The sequence below is a fragment of the Sarcophilus harrisii genome, chromosome 2 (genome assembly GCF_902635505.1).
Source record: "Sarcophilus harrisii chromosome 2, mSarHar1.11, whole genome shotgun sequence".
Classification (NCBI taxonomy): domain Eukaryota; kingdom Metazoa; phylum Chordata; class Mammalia; order Dasyuromorphia; family Dasyuridae; genus Sarcophilus; species Sarcophilus harrisii.
Genome location: NC_045427.1, coordinates 548,419,795 through 548,439,622, shown reverse-complemented (window position 1 = coordinate 548,439,622; position 19,828 = coordinate 548,419,795). Strand labels below are relative to the sequence as shown.

At 33.9% G+C, this 19,828-nt stretch overlaps 1 protein-coding gene across 3 annotated transcripts in view; it reads left to right on the top strand.

Moving 5' to 3' along the window:
• Positions 1-19,828, top strand: part of RASGRF1 (Ras protein specific guanine nucleotide releasing factor 1) — a 208,526-nt gene that overhangs the window by 185,316 nt on the left and 3,382 nt on the right. For 2 of the 3 annotated variants that reach the window (XM_012542350.2, XM_031955635.1), the window contains 5 exons: positions 1,059-1,143; positions 4,504-4,701; positions 11,491-11,570; positions 17,033-17,150; positions 17,932-18,000. In XM_012542350.2, the coding sequence (XP_012397804.1) occupies positions 1,059-1,143; positions 4,504-4,701; positions 11,491-11,570; positions 17,033-17,150; positions 17,932-18,000 (550 nt within the window). Of the gene's footprint in view, positions 1-1,058; positions 1,144-4,503; positions 4,702-11,490; positions 11,571-17,032; positions 17,151-17,931; positions 18,003-19,828 lie in introns of those variants that run through there. The other variant, XR_004232452.1, reaches the window with a different exon arrangement.

The following is a 19,828-nucleotide window of genomic DNA, read 5'->3' as shown; positions in this document are numbered from 1 at the left end:
GGGGTTTTCACATGCTGGTTCTGGAAGTTTGCCAGTGAATAAGAAGAAATACAAGATAAATTTTCTAAAGCAGTATAAAGAAATTCCATTGTTATACAAAATTATACTCCCTATAACTTAGAAATAGTGGGAGGCTCTGACTTTTTTTTTTTTACCAATTCAACTAAAGTTCACACACACACACACACACACACACATACACACACACACACACACACACACATTTACTGCTTATCTTCTTTCCCCAAATGATTACTCCCCCTTCTCACATTTATACAGTTTTTTAAGACTCCTAGGCTCTAGATGTTGAGTAGAACAATTTGAAGGTATTCCTAACCCCACAATTTGAAGTAGTTTTCCACTAGTAAAAAATAAAAGGTAATAGCAAGTGGCCAGTCCAAAAACAATCCAGAGTCATCCTCCATGATCCAAGTATTTGATGCCAATTGTTACAAAAAGTATTTTTCTCAACACCTCCACTTTTCAGTGTTTTCTTAGGGGCTAAAACTCTAAATCTGAGCCAGATTCCACTGCTACAATAACTGCTAAGGTCAGAAAAGTAGAGAAAAGTTTAACTGTTGTCAGATATAGGCTTCACATCTCTCAGGTGACAGATAAACCTCATATTACAATCCAAGAATCAAAGAAAGTTTCTACTTTACACCAGGGATGTCAAATTCAAATAGAAATGGGGCCACTAAACCACTAAACCCTGAGGACAGCATAATGAGTATCAACTTGTCCTCTTTATAAAGAAAAAATACTTTTCGTCCAACTCTCATTTGTGATGGTCTTTCCTACATTATCTATGTCAAATGTATACTTTGAAAATGTATACAAAAAAACACCAAATAGGGGGTCTGAAATAGAACAGGCATTTCTGCACAGTAAAACAAGGATTTCAAGGAAGTCCCAAGGAGCCACATTTAATTGCAAGCAGTTTTATTATGAGCACTTATATTTCCCTCTACATGTGTCTAGGTCATCTATGTGTACATCATCAAATTCACTTAAAAGCAAATGTCATTTATCCTTACCTTTATCTTTGTCATTCCCAGAGAGTTTTTTGGACAAGGCTGGATGAAGGTTGAAAAGAATGAAAGAACTCCTTACATCATGAAAACTACCAAGCATTTTAATGATGTAAGTATAAGATTAGTGGCAGCTTTCTACTCTGTGCTCCCCTTTGTTATCAACCTATGTTTTTGTTAGAAATTTGATTTTGAAATTCCTCCCAGATCCTTATAAGTTTTATAAGAGGAGCAGAAACATATCTTCTTTGCCTATTTACATTGACTGCAGAGAGAGAGTATGGACCTATTAGCTTTATTACATCATTTAAAATGGTTAGCTGAACATGAAGAAATGGAAGTCTCATAATCTATTGTATCATTAAACCTATTTGTTATAAACCTATTATGTCATTTAAAAGGTCATATTCTTTTCTTCCTATATATATGCTTTTAAGAAGTCAGATCTCTAGGTAAACATTTTAAAACATCAATAAATTTCTTTAACAATTTGGAAGGAAGAAAACAAATATTTCTTAAGCATCTACGATCCAGATACAGTGCTAAACACTTTACAAAATTTTCTCATTTAATCTTCACAACAACTCTGGGAAGTAGATGCTATTAATATCTCTGTTTTAGAGTTAAGGAAACTGAGGCAAACAGAGGTTAAATGATTTGCCCAGGGTAATATTTGAACTCAAATCTCCTGATTCTGGGTCTGGTGTTTTATCTACTAAGTGACCTAGTAAGCTAGATCAAGTCATTTCACTGGATAACATCAGGAAAGCCTAGGGTCAATTCCTTGACAGTTAGGTGGTAAAAATGGATACTTCTTTGACGTGACAAAGAGTTAAAAATGTTAATTCTAGTCAGAATTGCTAGTTTAAGTCCTGGAAGGATGCCATGTTCCCCTGGGATCTCAGTTAATCCAGTTTCTCTCTGTAGGCTTCAATTTCTTTCTATGCCAAAGCAGACAGTGAGAAAGAGTGAATTTTAAAAAAAAAAAAGGATATTGAATTTAGAGGCCCAGGACCTGGGTTTCAGTCCTGGTTCTGACATTTTTCTTGATAATAAAATAAGAGGGTTGATCTAAGATTCCTTCCAACTCTATCTTTTTGTTATTAAATCCTTTCCATCTTTTACTAATTCATTCAACAAAGCTTCCAGAACTTAATATATACAGAGTTTAGTGCTGGAAGGAAAAAAAAAGAAGAAAAGAATTGTATATAAAAGTATTCTACATTTTTCCCACTCTGCTTGCTTGACATTGCTTAAATGAATAATTGAATAGTTGGATGAATCAGATATTTATTAAGTGCTTGTTATGTACAAAGCACTGTGCTAAGTGCTGGAGATGGCAGAAATAATACAATCTTTGCTCTCCAAGAGATCACATTCTAATCTCAGAGACAACACATTTGGAAAGATTCAGTGCAAGTCACATGGGAAAATATCTTAGTCCTTAAGATGCAGCAGCAAAGTAGATATTAGCACCTTCCTCTTTAATGTCACTAAGCCCAGAATCCTTGAGTTCATCATCCTGGGCTAAATCCAACAGAGTCTGAGGGAGATGGCAATTGAGGTTGTAGTGATTGTTTGACTTGCCTAGCAGATGCTGCCTCCTCTCTTTCACTCAGGATATCCTGCTGCTTCAGCTAACTTCCTTGCCTATCCTGTGTATGACACCTGGCTGCCATTTAGTAGGGATGGCTGGCCCTTTCTCCATAAGAGTTGCTTTCCCCTACATCATGTCTATGACAATTAATCCAGAAGCAGGTTGGTCTGAGGGTACTGCTACTCCAGGACTCCTTTGTCTTTCTATCTACTTGTTGTTATTACTTGATCAATAATTGTTACTGATGGTGATTAGAAAAATGGGCCCACTCTCCACAATGACTTGTCTCCTCAATGATGGTTATAAGGGCTGGGCTACTACCAGAGGATCTGGTGACTTAAGAGGTGCTACAATTCCAAAAGCTATTGAATTCAGGGTCTTGGGCTGAATCAAACAAGGTTTGAAGAAAGATATTGTCAAGGTGGTGATGATAGTTTGACTTGACATTTTTCCTCAGGGTTCCTTGCTGTTTCAACCCGATTGATTCTTCTGTGCATAAAGCAAATAAGGACTTATTATAAAGACTTTTCAACCCTTCATACCTGTCCATAATTCAATTTTTTTTAATGTCTATGAAACCAAAAGCAGAGAATGGGTGTGACTTACTTGATAGCAATGCACTATAAAAATCTCTTCTCCAGAAACACAAAATATGCAAAAACTTGAATTCAGAGATGCCAGATTTCAGAAGTCACAGTGATTCTATTGTCTTGTGTTTTTATTTTACAGGGGAAAAAAAGAATACCTCCAAAAAAGAAGTTTTAGGAATAAATGTCAGTGATAATGAGAACCAAGAGCTAATATCAACACTATTCTTGTTATATAGATATATAAATATCAGTAATAGAAAGACACTGATTATTGGAGTGACCATTCCTTGACCTCTGAGATAAAAGATGATTTCTTTTTTAACCCTTCCCCAATGAGCTATGTTTAATTATAAGCAATGTTGTACTTTCCCTTTACTTTGTGTATATTTGTGTATGTTTTTAGGTTATGTATGCAACCCCCAAATTCGAGTAGTACCAGTATTGTCACCAGCCACAACATAGAATCTCATATTTAGAAGAGGAAATTGTCTAGTCTAATTCATGCCTGAAAATGAATCCCTTTTATAAATAATCTAATCATTGCTCAGTCACTTCTTTTTGAAGTCCTCTAGTGAGAGGTGGGCTCAGATTCTTAAAGCAGCCCATTCCACTTTGAGACAGTTATAATTGTTTGGAATTTTTTCCTTATCAAATCAAAATCTGCTTCTCTGTAATTTCCACCTAGTGTTTCACTTTTGAAGCCAAGCAGAAAAGTCTATTACTGGTCCCATACATCTGCTTTTCACATAGCCGTCACATTCCCACATTTTACCATGTGTTTTTTTTAAGGATAAATTATGATGATTATCTGCATCCCAAAACAATGGCTCATTTTTTCAAATTTTCTTTTTTAGGAACTACCTTGGTATTTTTAAGTACTTGTTTACAAACTAACTAAAAGTAGGAAAATTTAAAGCAAAAATGTTGAAAGCCAAATTAAAACACTGGAAAGACATTTTGACATATCATTGACATAATTTTAAAAATTTAAATTATAGACAACTGCTACAGTGGAAAGAATATTGGACTGAATAAGTCAAAAGACGTGGAATCCAATCTCAGGTCTGCCATTCATTAGCTGGGGAAATTCAGGGAAGTCACCTAACTTTTCTAGGCCACAGTTTTTTCAACTGTCAAGAGAGGGAAATGGACTAGATAACTTTTAAAAGTTCCTTCCACTTCCCAAATATTACAATTATAAGAAATTTTTGCTTATTAAAACAAGTTTCCAATCTCTTTTACTTTATTGAAATGTTTGCAATCTTGTTTTGTTTTTTCCCCAAAGATCAGTAACCTGATAGCTTCAGAAATCCTCCGAAGTGAGGATGTTAATGCCCGAGTTAGTGCCATTGAAAAGTGGGTGGCTGTGGCTGACATCTGCCGATGCTTACACAATTACAATGCTGTGCTAGAAATCACCTCCTCCATGAACCGTAGTGCCATCTTCAGATTGAAGAAAACATGGCTGAAAGTCTCCAAACAGGTATGATGAGGTTGTTCCATTATCTTTTCAGTGTTGGATTTAGTGGTGATGACAGAAGACTGAAGCTCTGTATATTATTTACTGTGTAATTTTGATATATACCTACTCTCAAAATAAGCTACAGACCAAAAATTAGATCTACATTAAAGGAAAAATAGCATACAAGTTTACACTGAAAAATATCATAGGCTGTCATAGACTATCCCCAGGTCAGATTTGGACAATATTGGAAGACAAATGATAGCTATGGAAAAGGAATAACATTAGCTCCATATAAACTAAGATGAAAGAGGCAATTTTGAAGCAGAAAACAATTCATTCATATGAAATGAAATATCTTTTCCCAGATATCAGGTGATAACTCCCTGGAGTAGGTGCTATCTAGGATAAATAATACAGCTCATACAGATGAGCACTTGACTTCCCCTGATATTTTATTTCCCTCTGATTGATTATAGGTCTATCCATTCTAATAAGTAGTACTACAATATTTACATAGTGCCACTAAATAATTATTTTCCCAACATACTTTTGAAGTTATAGTATGACAGTTTTTACACTGCATAAGATGATGCATCTCAATGCATTCATTGAGAATGGAAGAAATTTCTGGGGAGTAACACATGATCAGCAAGAGCTAGAGCTAGATTCTAGATATCATTTATTCTAGGTCTTTTGTTTCCCTTAAGTCATCCTTGCAACTAAGAACATTGCCCTAGACCTGGAGCGAACTTTTCTAGGAGTTACAATGGAGACCAATTCCAGGGTCCCTTTCAGATTCCAAACTTTCATAAAACATTAACCAATTCCCATCAATGGTAAGATTTCTTTGATGACTTAAATTCAGGGAAGATTTTTATTCATTCAGGGAATAGATGTTAAATCTATTTCAATATAAAGAATTTGAACCAAAATTTCCTATGGAAAAAAGGGATTGAAAAAGAACTATTCTTAGGGTCTGGAAGACTCTAACCCTGCCTCTGTTACACAAGTTAGGTTTTTAGTGTCCCCAGGCAACTTTAAAGCTCTAAGTTGCTAGTCTGTATCAGTAGGATATGTCTTAGTAGGTTCTCCCTTACACCATTGAAATCACAAATCTGGTCTTTAAAAAATGTGTCTGTCTATATACATGTATTACATAGATAAGATATAGATATATCCATACACATATACATACATATGTAATCTATATGCATATCTATGTATATATAAGAAAGGAATACCTGAGACCCTACTAAGAAAGAAAACTGCATAATATAAAGGTGTTATTTGGATCTTTGAGCTCATTCATATCCTTTAATAAATGATTACTTTCAGCACATGGAAGTGACTTGTATGACCAAATGTGTATTTCCAAAATGAGAAGTTTAATACCATACATATGGGAAGATCAGTCCCATTAACAACTACAATTCTATTATATATTTGTCTATATTGTTTCTTTGGTCAGAAGGACGAACAATGCATTTTCCCTACAGGATGCTGTATTAAGGTCATTTGGTTAAAAAAAAAAAAAACTACATCATTTCTAAGACTTTTTCTTTATGTCTACCAGGTATGAAAGGTTGGTAGTGTTCCTCATCACTGTACAGGTGAGGATGCTGAAAAACATAAAGCAAGTTGCATTCTATAAGTGGCAAAACTTAAAGTAGAACTCATAGTCCCTTAGTTTCTGACCTATTGTTCTATTTTCACAATATACACTGTGCCATACATTACTAAAACATTATAACAGTCACAATAACTCACCTTAACAAAGTATTTTAATGTGAACAGAAGCACTTTCTTCAAAACAATGAGTTAGGTAGTACAAAAATCACTCTCTTCATTTTATAAATAAGGAAACCGAGGTTCTTACAGAAGTAACTTGCCCATAATCACACAGTCAGTAAGTGTCAAGTGGAATTTGAACCCAGGTCTCCTAACTACTATCTTACTAACCTAACCCAGGTCCCCTTTGTCAAACTCATGGTGTTATAATTCCATTACCTACCATATATTAACATTTGACTTTGCATCACAGTAAGACAAATGTTATTATTGCCTTTAGAAAAAAATGGGAAATTATGGTGTAGAAATATTGTATTTGAAGATGTTGGTTGAGTATCTCTAAAAAATATGGCTAGATCAAGTATTATAAAGCTTGATACTTCTCCCAAAGTTCTGATTCCTTTTAATCAATGACAGAAAGTTTTATCTATAGGATCGGTCATTGTTCTCAGCTTGACTCTTAACCCATGCCATCGGAATATTATTCTTAAAATTAGCCACATTGACTCAGTTGATGATATGGATTGGTCAAATGATGTCATTTCTAGCACTACTTGAAGTGGAGTTTCAAGGACCTTTCAAGGAATTTCTTTAGACTTTGTTACAAAGAACTAAAAACCTCATCAACTCAACATTTTACTTATTCTAGTAGCTTGATGTCTTCAATTCTCCTTGAATATTGCAATTCTATGGAAATTAAACAAATTTTAGTGATCATAGCTGCTACATTTGTGGAGGAAGAATACTCTGGGGCTTCATTACTAGAAACTTTCTTGGACTTAGGGCCTCTATCTTACAACCCAGTCTACGACTTAAAGGTAGAATTGATCAGTTTATGACCTTAAAGTCCTTTAGTTTAACTTGCTACTTGTGCTTCCAGAACATCAGATATCAGTATATCTTCATTCTGGGTCTCTAGATATAACAACATGCTGCCCAAGTAGCAGAATAGCCTGCTACCCCATCACTAAGGTTTGCCTAAAACTTTTGCTTGTGTATAGGATCTTGTCTCTTTCTAGCTAAGTCTTCTTCAAATATAACATAATTCATAGATATTTGCTAAATCTGAAAAAAAAAAAAAAACAATCATCTGTAATTGGCTTCATATCTTTTGGGGAATCCTCTTTCGAAGACAAACCAATTATATGTAATTTTTCTAAATTGTTCTCTCTGGAATTTTACAGGGGTAAATTTGATGGCAACCTATCAAAATAAATAAATTCCATAGAAGATCAGAAAAGTGAATACTAATAATAGCATATCTATATTTCATTCTTTAGCATATAGGTGCATAAAAAAGATAAAGCCTAGATCTGTACTAGGCTAGATCCTAGGCAAATTGGAGGTAAGTCAAATTTATCTTAGGAAGAACATTCTCCTTTTCTCCTATTTCTTCCCCCAAATCCCCCTTGGTGTCTCTTATAGTTTACTCTTTCTCCTAAAAAACCTGATCTGAAGAAGGCACTATAAAATTCATTAATACTAAGGAATTAACACAGGTTAAATATCTTATGTGTCCTTAAAAGGGAAGGAGAGAAGTTACCCCTTCTAATAGTGAACAAATCTGAATAAACCAAAACCAAAACCAAATGAAGAAATTCTAATTGTGGAGTTTCAGATATCAGATAAGTAGAGCAGATGGGGAGAAGAAAGTATTGAGGAAGATTAAGTCTTTTATTTCCTGAAATCATGCCATGAAGCTGGTTGGTTCCATCTTACTTACTCTTGATTCCCCACATTTCCTGAATCCTTCCCTATATACTCTGATGCCTACAAGCTAGCATGATGACTAAGAGATTAATGGATAAAACTCTATTGGATTAGCTAAAAGGGATAAAGATTGAAGCACTTCTGCCATGTGTCTTCAAGTCCTTCAGGTTACCTTGAAGAAGCTAAGTGCAATCAATACCCTTCATTTACAAAAATAGGTCCATTTGTTAGGTGCTATATAAATGCACATGAATGTTAGGATAAAAATTTGTGGGTCATTTGCAGAATTGTATCAACATGTCTATGTCTAACTAGACCAATTATGGATTAAGAATAATAATAATAATAACTAGCATTTATGTAGCATCTACTATGTATCAGGCACTATGTTAAGTACTTTTTTATTTTTTACAAATATTTTCTCATTTGATACTCCAAACAACCCTTGGAGGGAGGTGCTATTGATAGCCCTATTGACATTTGAAGAAATTGAGGCAGAGGTTAAACTTAAAGTCACACAGCTATTAAGTATCTGAGGCCATACTTGAACTTAGGTCTTCCTGATTCCAGGCCTACTATTCTAACCACTAATCCAGCAGTAGTTGCCTGCTGCTTAGTTTCTTCACCTGACTAGAAGAAATGAAGAAAGCAAAATGATACCAGTACCAATTAATATAACTAACTGCTCTAGTTTTTAATAATAACTAGCATATATATATATATATATATAAAACAAAAATCTGCAAAGCACTTTGCAATTATTAGCCATTTTAATCTCTCAACAACCCTTCAAAGTAGATGCTATTATTATCTCTATTTTACAGATGAGAAAACTGAAGCAAATAGAGATTAAGTGATTTATCCAGTTCATAAATGGCTAAGGCTAGATTTGTACTGAAGACTTCCTGATTCCAAGTGTGGCACTCTATCTATCACACCACCTAACTAATCTCTGGGAAGCAGATATGTGAAATTATTGTGAATCCAGAGAATACTGCCAGGGTCTCCCCCAATGCAAATTGTGGTAATGATATTGTCCCTATCCGATTAGTAGAGTGGCTGGGGAAGAGAAAGTGTTAAGGAAGATTAAGTCTCTTATTTCCTGAAATCTTGTCATGAAGCTGGTTCTACAAACAAGAGATTAAATTGAGTCTAAGAAAGCAGATCCCTATCTAGATTCCAGCCATAGGAGATAGCTAACTACCCTAAAATTACCACAATTCTTGTGAAATCCTAAATTTGTATCTTATCCAGGTCAAAGAAGACAGAACTAGACAGACAATAAATATTCAGGAAAAAAAAAAGTTTTGGTTTATTCATTGACCACTTTTCCTGGAAGGAACTAGAATATTGATTTTTATTAAAACATAAATTGACATCCACATTAGAAGTCTTCCTCCAAAACATGAAAAAAATAAGACCAATGATATAGCTAGAAATCAAAAATTCAGAGTAAACATTCACAGCCCTTCTTTTCATTCCTTTTAATACAAAGGGGGGGGAAGGACAGCAGCAAGCAGGAAGCATTTCCATTGTGCTGATTTTAGTTTATTTTCCATTGCTTTCTTCACTTTCTCTGTGCAGGCCAGAACCATAGCAGTAATAATATATTTTTTCAGAAAGGCACATAATGGATCTTTATACTCCATCTATATCTCCAACTAAATTACACTATTGACATTCCTTACTGGATTAGGACTATGCCTTATCATAGGATATTAAAGTTGGAAGGGAAAATAAATCTGTTCAGGTTTGAGTCCTAATGTGCTTAAAAATTTTCCCTCATCTTTGGGAAACAGCTAAATGATATGATCTCCTAATTCCTTTACCACTGAAGAACTATCATGAAACCGCATTGATTTCTACTTCAATTAAATCTTGAAATTATATTGCAATTTCCTATGGGAAGATTTTTCCAATAAAGACTTGGGTTAAATCTCAGTGTGCCGCCAACTGGAGCCAATGTCCTTGTGAAACACATAAGACCACACTGAAATTTCCTAAGCTGAAGAATGTTGCTGAATTATTATTTTTGTCATCACTTAACATACAACTTTACTGTCCTGGGGACTGGAAGGGATCTTAGACATTATCTTGGAGTTGCACCCCTCATTTTTCAGGTGAGGCGGTGAGGTTCCAAAAAGTTCAGTGATTTTTTAAAGCTGGCCAGCTAGAAGGGAAGCTTAAGATCCATGTACTTCAATTCCCTTATTTAAGGAAATGGGAAATTGATAAGGAAATGAAGATCCAGAGAGATTAATTTACCAGCCAAACTTACATAGCTAGCATAACTGCGATCCAAAACCCATACTCTCTAAACACCAAATCCAGTCCTCCTTCTACCATAATATGCTAAAATCACAGAGATAGTAGCAGTAAAGAAAGAACTATATTGAATGTTTCCTTTTCATTGAACTACATACATTTGAAAGAATGACAGAATCATGGAATGTGAAAAGATTAAAGGTTCTCAAGAGAATATTAAACCAAATCTCTCATTTTATAGCTGAGAAAACTTTATTCCAAAAAGGAAAGTGATTTGTCTACTATGACAAAACTGAGACATGGTAGAATTGGGACTCAAGTCCAGGTCTTCTAATTCTCATCAGGCCTTCTGGTTTCTGTTTGAAGAGCCAGACACTTGTCATTTCTTTATACCCTAATCTGTGAGGTTGATCAGATTTTACTATTTGGCATATCACAGAAAGCATTGAATTAAAATTTAGTTTTCTTTTAAAATCTCCTTCAAAAATTTTTATTCTTAGGTAAATATATTCAAATATAACCCTGTTCTTAAAGTAACAATATTTGTATATTTAAAGAATTTAAAAGATAGAACTGTGTGTAAATTTTATCTTTTAGGAGTAGTTGAGGGAAAGACTATATGAAGAGAAAAGCAATATGTGGTGATAGAATGTAGAAACATGAACATCAGTAGTTCTCTACACATCTATTTAACTTAACCTCCAATTTAAAAAATCAAGTTTATCAAAAAATCATCTGAACCGTAGTATTATACAGTCTATTATTAAGAGCCAAATTTCAACCCCATTCATATATATTCAATGCAAAATTTTTAGGGAGATATATATATGTGTGTGCACATGTAAAAGAAGATAGAGTTTGACAAGTTCTAAATATCTAAAAAATTCAAAGACAAGGTCATAGTCTACCATGCAAATACACACAACAAAATGTTTTTTTTTTCTCTACTTTAGCAAGGACATGAAATTGGAGGAAATGCAAAGCAACTTGTTTCCGACATTTTAAATGTGTTGTTTGCTAGTAAATGCTTCTAATTCCTTCTAGACAAAAGCTTTGATTGATAAACTCCAAAAACTTGTGTCATCAGAGGGCAGATTTAAGAATCTGAGAGAAGCTCTGAAAAAGTAAGTGTGTCATTTTGTGATTCTTACTTTTCTTAAAAAAAAAAAAAAAAAAGGCCATTGCAGACTAAACTTTTCCAAAAATTAAAAAAAAAGAAAGAAAAGAAGTCTGCTTGCCATTATTTATGTTACAAGTATATTAAAAGCAAATTAATAACATTTGATTAAGAACACAACATCAAATCACAATAATTTTGGCCTAGGAGTTGCTAAGGCATATTTTTATTGTTCATTAAGGACACAATGGTCAGTTTGCAATTATCATCACTTCTTTCCAGAAGAGAAGAAGGGGAACAAAAAAGGAAAGAATTTACATGAAGTTGCACAATAAGCAAATGTAAGAGCTAGGACTAGAGCTCAGAAACACTGATATATTAAATTCACTAAGCAACTTGTCTTAATTTGGTAACTCAATTGACTAAAAGGGAAAATAAGTTAAGTCTGTTATGTTTCTAAAATTGGGTTTCTAGGTATCTAAGTTGGTGCAAATGACTTTGGCTTCACCTTAACTATCATTATGCCAAATGACAGACAGCGGGCAATCTACAGGTAGCATTTTGTATATTTGCCATGTTTGGTGGTTTACAATAAAACCAAGAAAGCACAGCCAATGGTCACTGTGAAGAGGAGAAACAGAAACTTTCCATCAAATTCTTTTAGAACTCCTAAAAAGACAGTCTGGTCATTGACTGTGCATTCTTATTGTGATTACATTAAACTATACCCCAAATCAATAATGTGTTATTTCCAATAAATGTTGCCTCCTCCACTCATCAATCAAGTGTTTTCTTTGGGTAATCCATTTGGTCTCTGTACTGACTTCCATTTTCCATACAGTCATACTGTGTTACATAATCACCTGTTGATTTAGAACTGTGAATTAGAACGTAGACATCTTTGAGGGAATCCTGTACTCGCTGTCCCATCAAAGCACATTTGTGCTGCCTATCCTGCCCTTCTATCTGACAGCTTATTGCCCAAACATTTGTTACATTGTCCCCAGAAACATTTTTGTTTGCTCACCCTCAAGACCAAGCATGGAGACCAGTCAATGCCTTTGGCCCTTAGGGTAGGGAAGTCAAATGGAAGAAGCGCTATTGAATTTCTTTTCCTGACTCCAAGAGCCTCCTCCTGTTCTTCTTGTGTCTTCCTGCTGTCCTTCAGTCCATCTTTCACCAGCTCAATGTATCATTGGCTTGATCATCCCCACTTTATGTCCTTTAGCAGATGTTCTATCCATCTGTACTGTTAAATCTTCTCTTCAGTCATGGTCCCTGAGAGACATCACAATATTTTTTTTTTCTTCTCCATGGGTCAGTGCTTTGTCTTAGACTCTCACATTATTCATTCACAAACTTGTCTGTCTTGCAGAGAAGCCTCTTCACTGCAGCTTCATCAACCTTTTATCTCCTTTCTTTTTTTACTATCCTTCCCTATTTGCCTCCTTGGTTTCTCCTTTTGTACCACAGTGCCTATCCTATCCTTGCTGGTTTTCCCCTTTCTGGTTAAATTAGCAAGTATCTCTTTCCTGTTTTCTTCACCTCATTAAGGCATAGATTATGACTTTTTTTTCCTCTTCAGGAAAAGAATATTTGGTTCTGGGCTTTTAATTTTCTGAAAAATGAAATTCCAGAAGTCAAGTTTATTATAAAATCATAGTCTTAACCTCATGATATGGGTCTAATTATGAAAAATGAAAATAAAATAATAACAAAGGAACATTATATTAACAGTACTTTTCCCTCAAGAATTTGTGTTTTAATACATATTTTATCCTCTGCATGCATAAATAGAAGGTAGACCTGGGGAAAGGGGTAGAGGATATGAAGCACAGAGAGATTAACTGACTTCACTAATATTATTCTATAATTGAAGACTAGAATCCAGGCCTCCTCAATTTTAATAGACGATTCTATCTAAACTGTGCAGCCTAAACTTCTGTTATGATTTTTTTCTGTCTACAGTGGAAAAGCACTATTTTTATAAGCAAAATAATAAAAAATCTGCCATTAATGGAATGACTGAGAATGAAATTTTTATAACAAGAAGAATAAATTCCCAGACCCATATTAAAACCTAAAATTCAGTGAGGATTTTTTTCCCAAATTTCTCCTTATTTTTACCTATCCTAGAATATTTAATATGCCAGACAAATTTACTTTCTTTTAAATTCTTATGTTCTTTCAGAGTATAAATTCTAAGAGTCTATTTTAGAGCTTATACAGATTTTTTTTAATTTATAATTTCCAAGAAATTCACCCTTTGCCTGATAGAAGGAGCTTTTCATGATCATTCTCTTCAGTGACTAAATTCTTTCTAGAATATATCATAATTGTTCATTTAATTCAATATCAATTCATGTATTTCATAGCATATTTTCAAGACACCAATTTTGTTACTGATTTATTTACCTCCAATTACTCCCAAGCACTTTAGCAACCCCTCAGCACTCACCTATGTGTTTCGGCATTTTTAATTGATTATGTATCTATTTTGTATGTTATTTATAATTATGTGTGTCCTTGTATATGTTTTTTCCTGTTTCCCTAGTTATAATGTAACCTGCTAAAGACTGTTCTTCATTGTTTTATAATACCTCACAGTCTCCAGCAGAGGGTTTGGCATACAACTGGACCTCAAAATAGGTTGATGGTGTAAGAGACCTGGCAAATTCCTATATCCATCTTAATATCTCATCTGGATATTATCCCCAAAATAGAACAAACTGGCTCTCCCAAACATAACCCCAGCTGTTATCTTGCTCCTGGTATACATGACCACATCATGCCCTTGGTTCTGTTTCATGATTTTCAAACACTTAAGTGGATACAGGACCCCCGTGTGACCTTCAGAGAGATTCTACAATTTCCAATCATTCATATTCAGTCTGGACTCGTTTTACCTTCTGATCTTTCTTCTGTCTGAAAGTTGTGGGCAGCAAAAGAAAAGAAAGACTCTACTGAAATTTCAGAATTTATTATGACTGAAAAATGGGAGGTAGGGGTTGGCAGTATAACATCTTCTAGATAGCACTTACAAACATATCTTTCGTGCTACTCTTCAAAACCTCCCAGTAAGTATTATTGGGACAAAATTCTTCTCCGAGCACTTTTGAGTTTTGTTTATTTCTGTTTTGGAGACACAAGCAGAGATAGAGTGCTAATAAAATAAGTGAGAGCACCTTATGTTTATTTAGCACTTGGTTTAGATTGTGATTTATCTATAATGATTATAGAATTTTAGAGCTAAGAAAGATCTTAGAAATCATTTAGTCAGCCCTTGTTTTTAACTGCATGATGTAGTGGAAAGAGCACTGATGTGAAATCGGAGAATCTAGGTTAAAATCCTACTACTTACAAACATGTGTGATTTTGGGCAAATCACTTAATTTTGGGGGGTCTCAGTTTCCTTATCTGTAAGATGGGAAGAATCAAATTAAATTATTTCCAAAGTCCTATCCAGTTGGAAATTCTATAATTTTCCTACCAAATAAAGAAACTGAGAACTAAAGAAATGAAAGAACTTGCCCAAGATTATACAGACAGAACTGGGACTGGAAGCCAAATCTCTTGGCTTCTCATCCAGTGAGCTTTCCACTCAATTACTACCTCCACTATGCCTGCCTCTCTCTCATGATGAGCCAGGAAATTTAGTTCTGAGTGGCCTTTAGCAAGCTACACAATTGACAGGAAAATGGTTTTAATGAAAGGGTAAAGTTAGCAGGGGTAAGCTGGTAACGAGTCTAGACTGTATTATATGTAATTGTATGTGTGATGTTTCCATTGTACTTTGCTTCTTTTCAGTTTCTTTCCACAAGTGCTCCACACTGTGCTGAATGAATAGGATTCAAATCACTTTTTAAAACTGGAAAAGTGCCTCCTTCTTCCCATTAGCCTGTGTGTTTGCCTCGTTACTATCCCCCGGGGATCTTATTGTACATCCTAATTATTATTTTCTCTCCAATTGTCTGTGTCATGTTGTGCTTTGGCTGCCATTATGCTAAGCCTTGGTTTGTACGCTAAGTTGACAAGAAGGATGCAGGGTGCTTGCAGGAGTTCTATTGAATAAACATTTAATGATATACTGAAAATCTAAAAATAAACAAAGTTTCCATCATCATAATTCACCCAAGATGAACAGATATATATACAGATGATAAACAGATGATACAGAAACTACTGGTTAATAGTTAGATATAGATGATTAATAAATATTTGATACATAGATTATTGATAGATATAGATGATAAATAGAAGATACAGTGATAGAGTATTTGTTATAGCCTACAATGTGTTGTGACCATCAAAAAAACTCAAAAGTATTTGGTAGTCCTCCAAACACTTCCTCTTACTAAAAGAAACAAAAATAGTACCCATTTTACAAAGGAAAGGGACAAAGAAGATAAAAAATACTATGTGACATGCATTTTAGTAATCTGGCAAATGCATGCATTAAACCCTAATCAATTAGCTTTTTGGCCAAGTGATAACAAGAGGATCCCAAAGAGCAAGCAGTTCCTAGTATGAATTCTCTGAAGAGTTCAAAAGACAGCAAAAAAAAAAAAAAAGTATTATACACATCCTTAGGTGAAAAGCATGGAGCTCTTTGGGTATGGAGAGATACAAAAGACACCATTCTTACCACCAGTGATGGAGTAGACACAAAATAAAAATATGTATTCTATCAATATAAGTAACAAAACTGCACATGACAGTTACTTAATCACATGTAAATAAATAGGAATGGAAGATTCCAAAGGGATGTGGGGAATGAAGAACAGTTAATCAAGTGAGACTGGTCCAGAAAGATTTGGTTGAGTTTTGTTTTTTTTTTTTAAATAAGCTTTTGGTGGAGTTTTGATGGAGGAAAGGAAATCTGAAAAAGTGAGCTAGTTAATGATTAAGAAGCAAGAGGCAAAGAAGAAAAAGGTAAAGAGGAAACAGAGAAGTTTTGCTTATTAGACTAATAAAAGCAGGTCTAGATAAAGTGGGAAACAATTTGATATAAAAGAAATTTCTAGAATGGTTTATAGGTAATTGAAATTGACAAATCCTAAAAAGGACCTTACTAACATCATCTTATTCTTATCATGACTAAAGCAAATTATACAAGGAAGTTTATTCCTATTTTATTGGTGGGAAAACTGAGATCTCTATGATGAAAGAGATTTGTCTGAGGTTACTTATCAGGCAAAAAAAAGATGGCAAACCCTAAATTTGAAGCCTGTGAATACTTCCTTCTATATACCAGAGTTAATATACAAATTATCTTTGATTCCTAAAAAAAAAAAAAAAAAAAAAAAAAACATACAGAAGACTAAACCTAATGATATTATTTTAAAAGAGAGGACACAAAAGTGCATGCAAAGTAGACAGAGCCCTGAGAGGGTTGTGTTTGTTTGCTTGTGTGTGTCTGTGTGTGTGTGTGTTAATAGAAAAACCTTTTTTATATCATTTGCTTTGAAGTTGTGACCCACCTTGTGTTCCATATCTTGGAATGTACCTCACTGATTTGGCATTCATAGAAGAAGGAACACCCAATTATACAGAGGATGGCTTGGTAAACTTCTCCAAAATGAGGATGGTGAGTTTTCAATGCTTATCTCTAAGGGAAGTAAAAAGTTGGGGCAGGGTTGGCGGTTTGTTGTATAATTACTATTTTTTAAACTTAAAAAAATATTCTAGTCAATTCAACAAATATTTATTCAACAATTTACTATGTGCAAAGCACTATAGCCTTGGCATAAGTCAAAGACAAAATAAAAGTTTCTGCCCTCAAAGAGTTTACTTTCTATTTGGAGAAAACAATATATGAGCAGCCAAGTATATGTAAACATAAACAAAATAAATACAAAGCAATTTGGACCAAGGGAGAAATACTTCTAAAATAGGGAAGATCAGGAAATTCTTTTTCACACCCTATCACATCCCTAACTGTTATTTGAAAATGTAATATACTATTAATGTTCTATGAATATATACTTTATGCAAATAAATTTTTAAATGAATAGCTGACACCTAGTATCTCCAAAATACATTGTAGCCATAGGATTTCATTTCAGTAATACCTGAATATATATATTAGTTTAATATAATGTTCTATCAAGCTCATTAAATAAAAGATTTTGCCTCTACATAGAATATTAGCACACATATAGATTTAACAAATAACACATTTCACTCAAGAGCAAACGTCAAATCTAAATAACACCATGACCTGATATAATTTTCAAAGAAGAAATGAATTTCAAATACTTGGATTTACATAGACTGGCATTCAACTCAGCTGTTGTATTCCATTTTAATTTTTCTACAATAACATAACAAAGTGTCTTTTTCAAAAATTATTTTTTATTGTTATACAGATATCCCATATTATCAGAGAGATCCGTCAATTTCAACAAACAGCCTACAAAATAGAACACCAAGCAAAGGTATGTTTTAGTGACTTGCAATTGGGAGTGAGGGGGAAATGAGAGTTTGGTAACATGACATGATAACTAGAAGGACATTCTGAGAATCAAAAGAATTTGAATTCAAATCTTTCCTCTGACAAGTACAAAATCATGAACCCCTCGGTATCCCAAACAACTAAGACTGGAAATTACAAGTGAGAATCTCATCTAGATCATCCCTATACTACATTGCTGTCGCTATACTGATGAAATCACAGGTGGGTCACACACACACACACACACACACACACACACACACACACACACCTTATTCAACAACTTCAAAGATCAGTTGCCAAAAAGAATATTAAACTGTAACTTCAATAAAAATAAGCTATGAAAGTAAGCCTGGCTCAAGTTCAAACAGTTTCAGCCTAAAAGAAATGAAAACCTTACCTAATAGGAAACTAATATCTTCTATTATTATGACAAATGAACAGTGACACAAAAAACATCTAGTAGGTTTTACTAAAAAGTACAATTTCTGTGATCAATGCTCACTTAACTCTTTCCCACAGAATGATATCCTAAAAATTCCATTTAATTCACTTCCACAAGCAAGTATTAACGACCTATTGTGTACCAGGCACACCCTACTATAACTGGAAATACAAATATGAAAAGAAATGGGTCCTAACTTTGATTTATATTGTGGTAAGAGGATGCAACCTGCATGGATATATAAATTAACTACAAAATAATCTTGGGCCAAGGGAGGGATGAGTGGTGATTCATATGTAAGGCAGTGAGGAAAGGCTTCTTATTAGAAGTGGCATTTGAGCATAGTCTTGCCTCAAAAGTCCTACAAGATGCTTAATTACCTAAAATTAAATTAACCTCCATATACTTTCTTTATTAACTAGAAAATGCATTAAGAAATATTTGAAAGGTTTTGAATAAGAATTGAAACAAAAAAGATTTTTCAATTCAGTCTTAGTTCAAAAGTTCAATGAACAAATGATTCCAACTTATTCAAGTTATACCATATCTTTTTTTTTTTTTGTTGTTTGGCTTTCCTATTCATCTGGCTTTTTCATATGAATCTGTGTTCATGGGTGAATTCTGAGTATAGTTTTTGCTCTGGGTGGGTGTCTATGCAATTAGAGCATTGTCTACTTTATGACTAATGTCTCCATTAGGGAAGAATGATTAACAAATTCATTCATTAAGTTCATATTTATACTTTAAAATAAATCATGAACATTTATTAGCTTAAATAATCAGATCAAATTAAAAATCAACAAATCATTTTTGAGTTATATGTAAAGCAGTATGCTAAACACTAAGAACTTGTATTAGATGAGTAGATATTCGTGCACAACAGCATGAGCTGACCCTAAGCCCTTGCTTAGGGAATTTCAACATATTTGTGGAATTTCAACACATTGTCCTCTATTCATGGCCAATAATGGATTTAATAAAAATAGAAAAGGCTAATAAAGCCAATGCTTAAATCTGATCATTGCAATCACTAAATGCTTCTAATCTGGTTATATAGCTCTCTAATTTCTGAAGTGTTTGAGATTTCAATAATTTATTCAGTAGAAAATAAGCATAATTCTGATCTAACATCCCATAATAAAAAGGGTTATTTTCTCAGTGCTAATAAAAGGTTCACCTGTATTTCTGTGAGATTTTGATTCTCTTAAGAACTTTTTGTATAAATACTTTAATTGCATAAATGTTTTGATGTAGTAAATAATTGGATGAATTTAAATTGTCATGGTTTGATGACATCTCAGCATGTCTAAAATGTAGCAAATGCCCTGAGGTTATTCTCCCAAATCCCTATTTCCAGGTATGCATT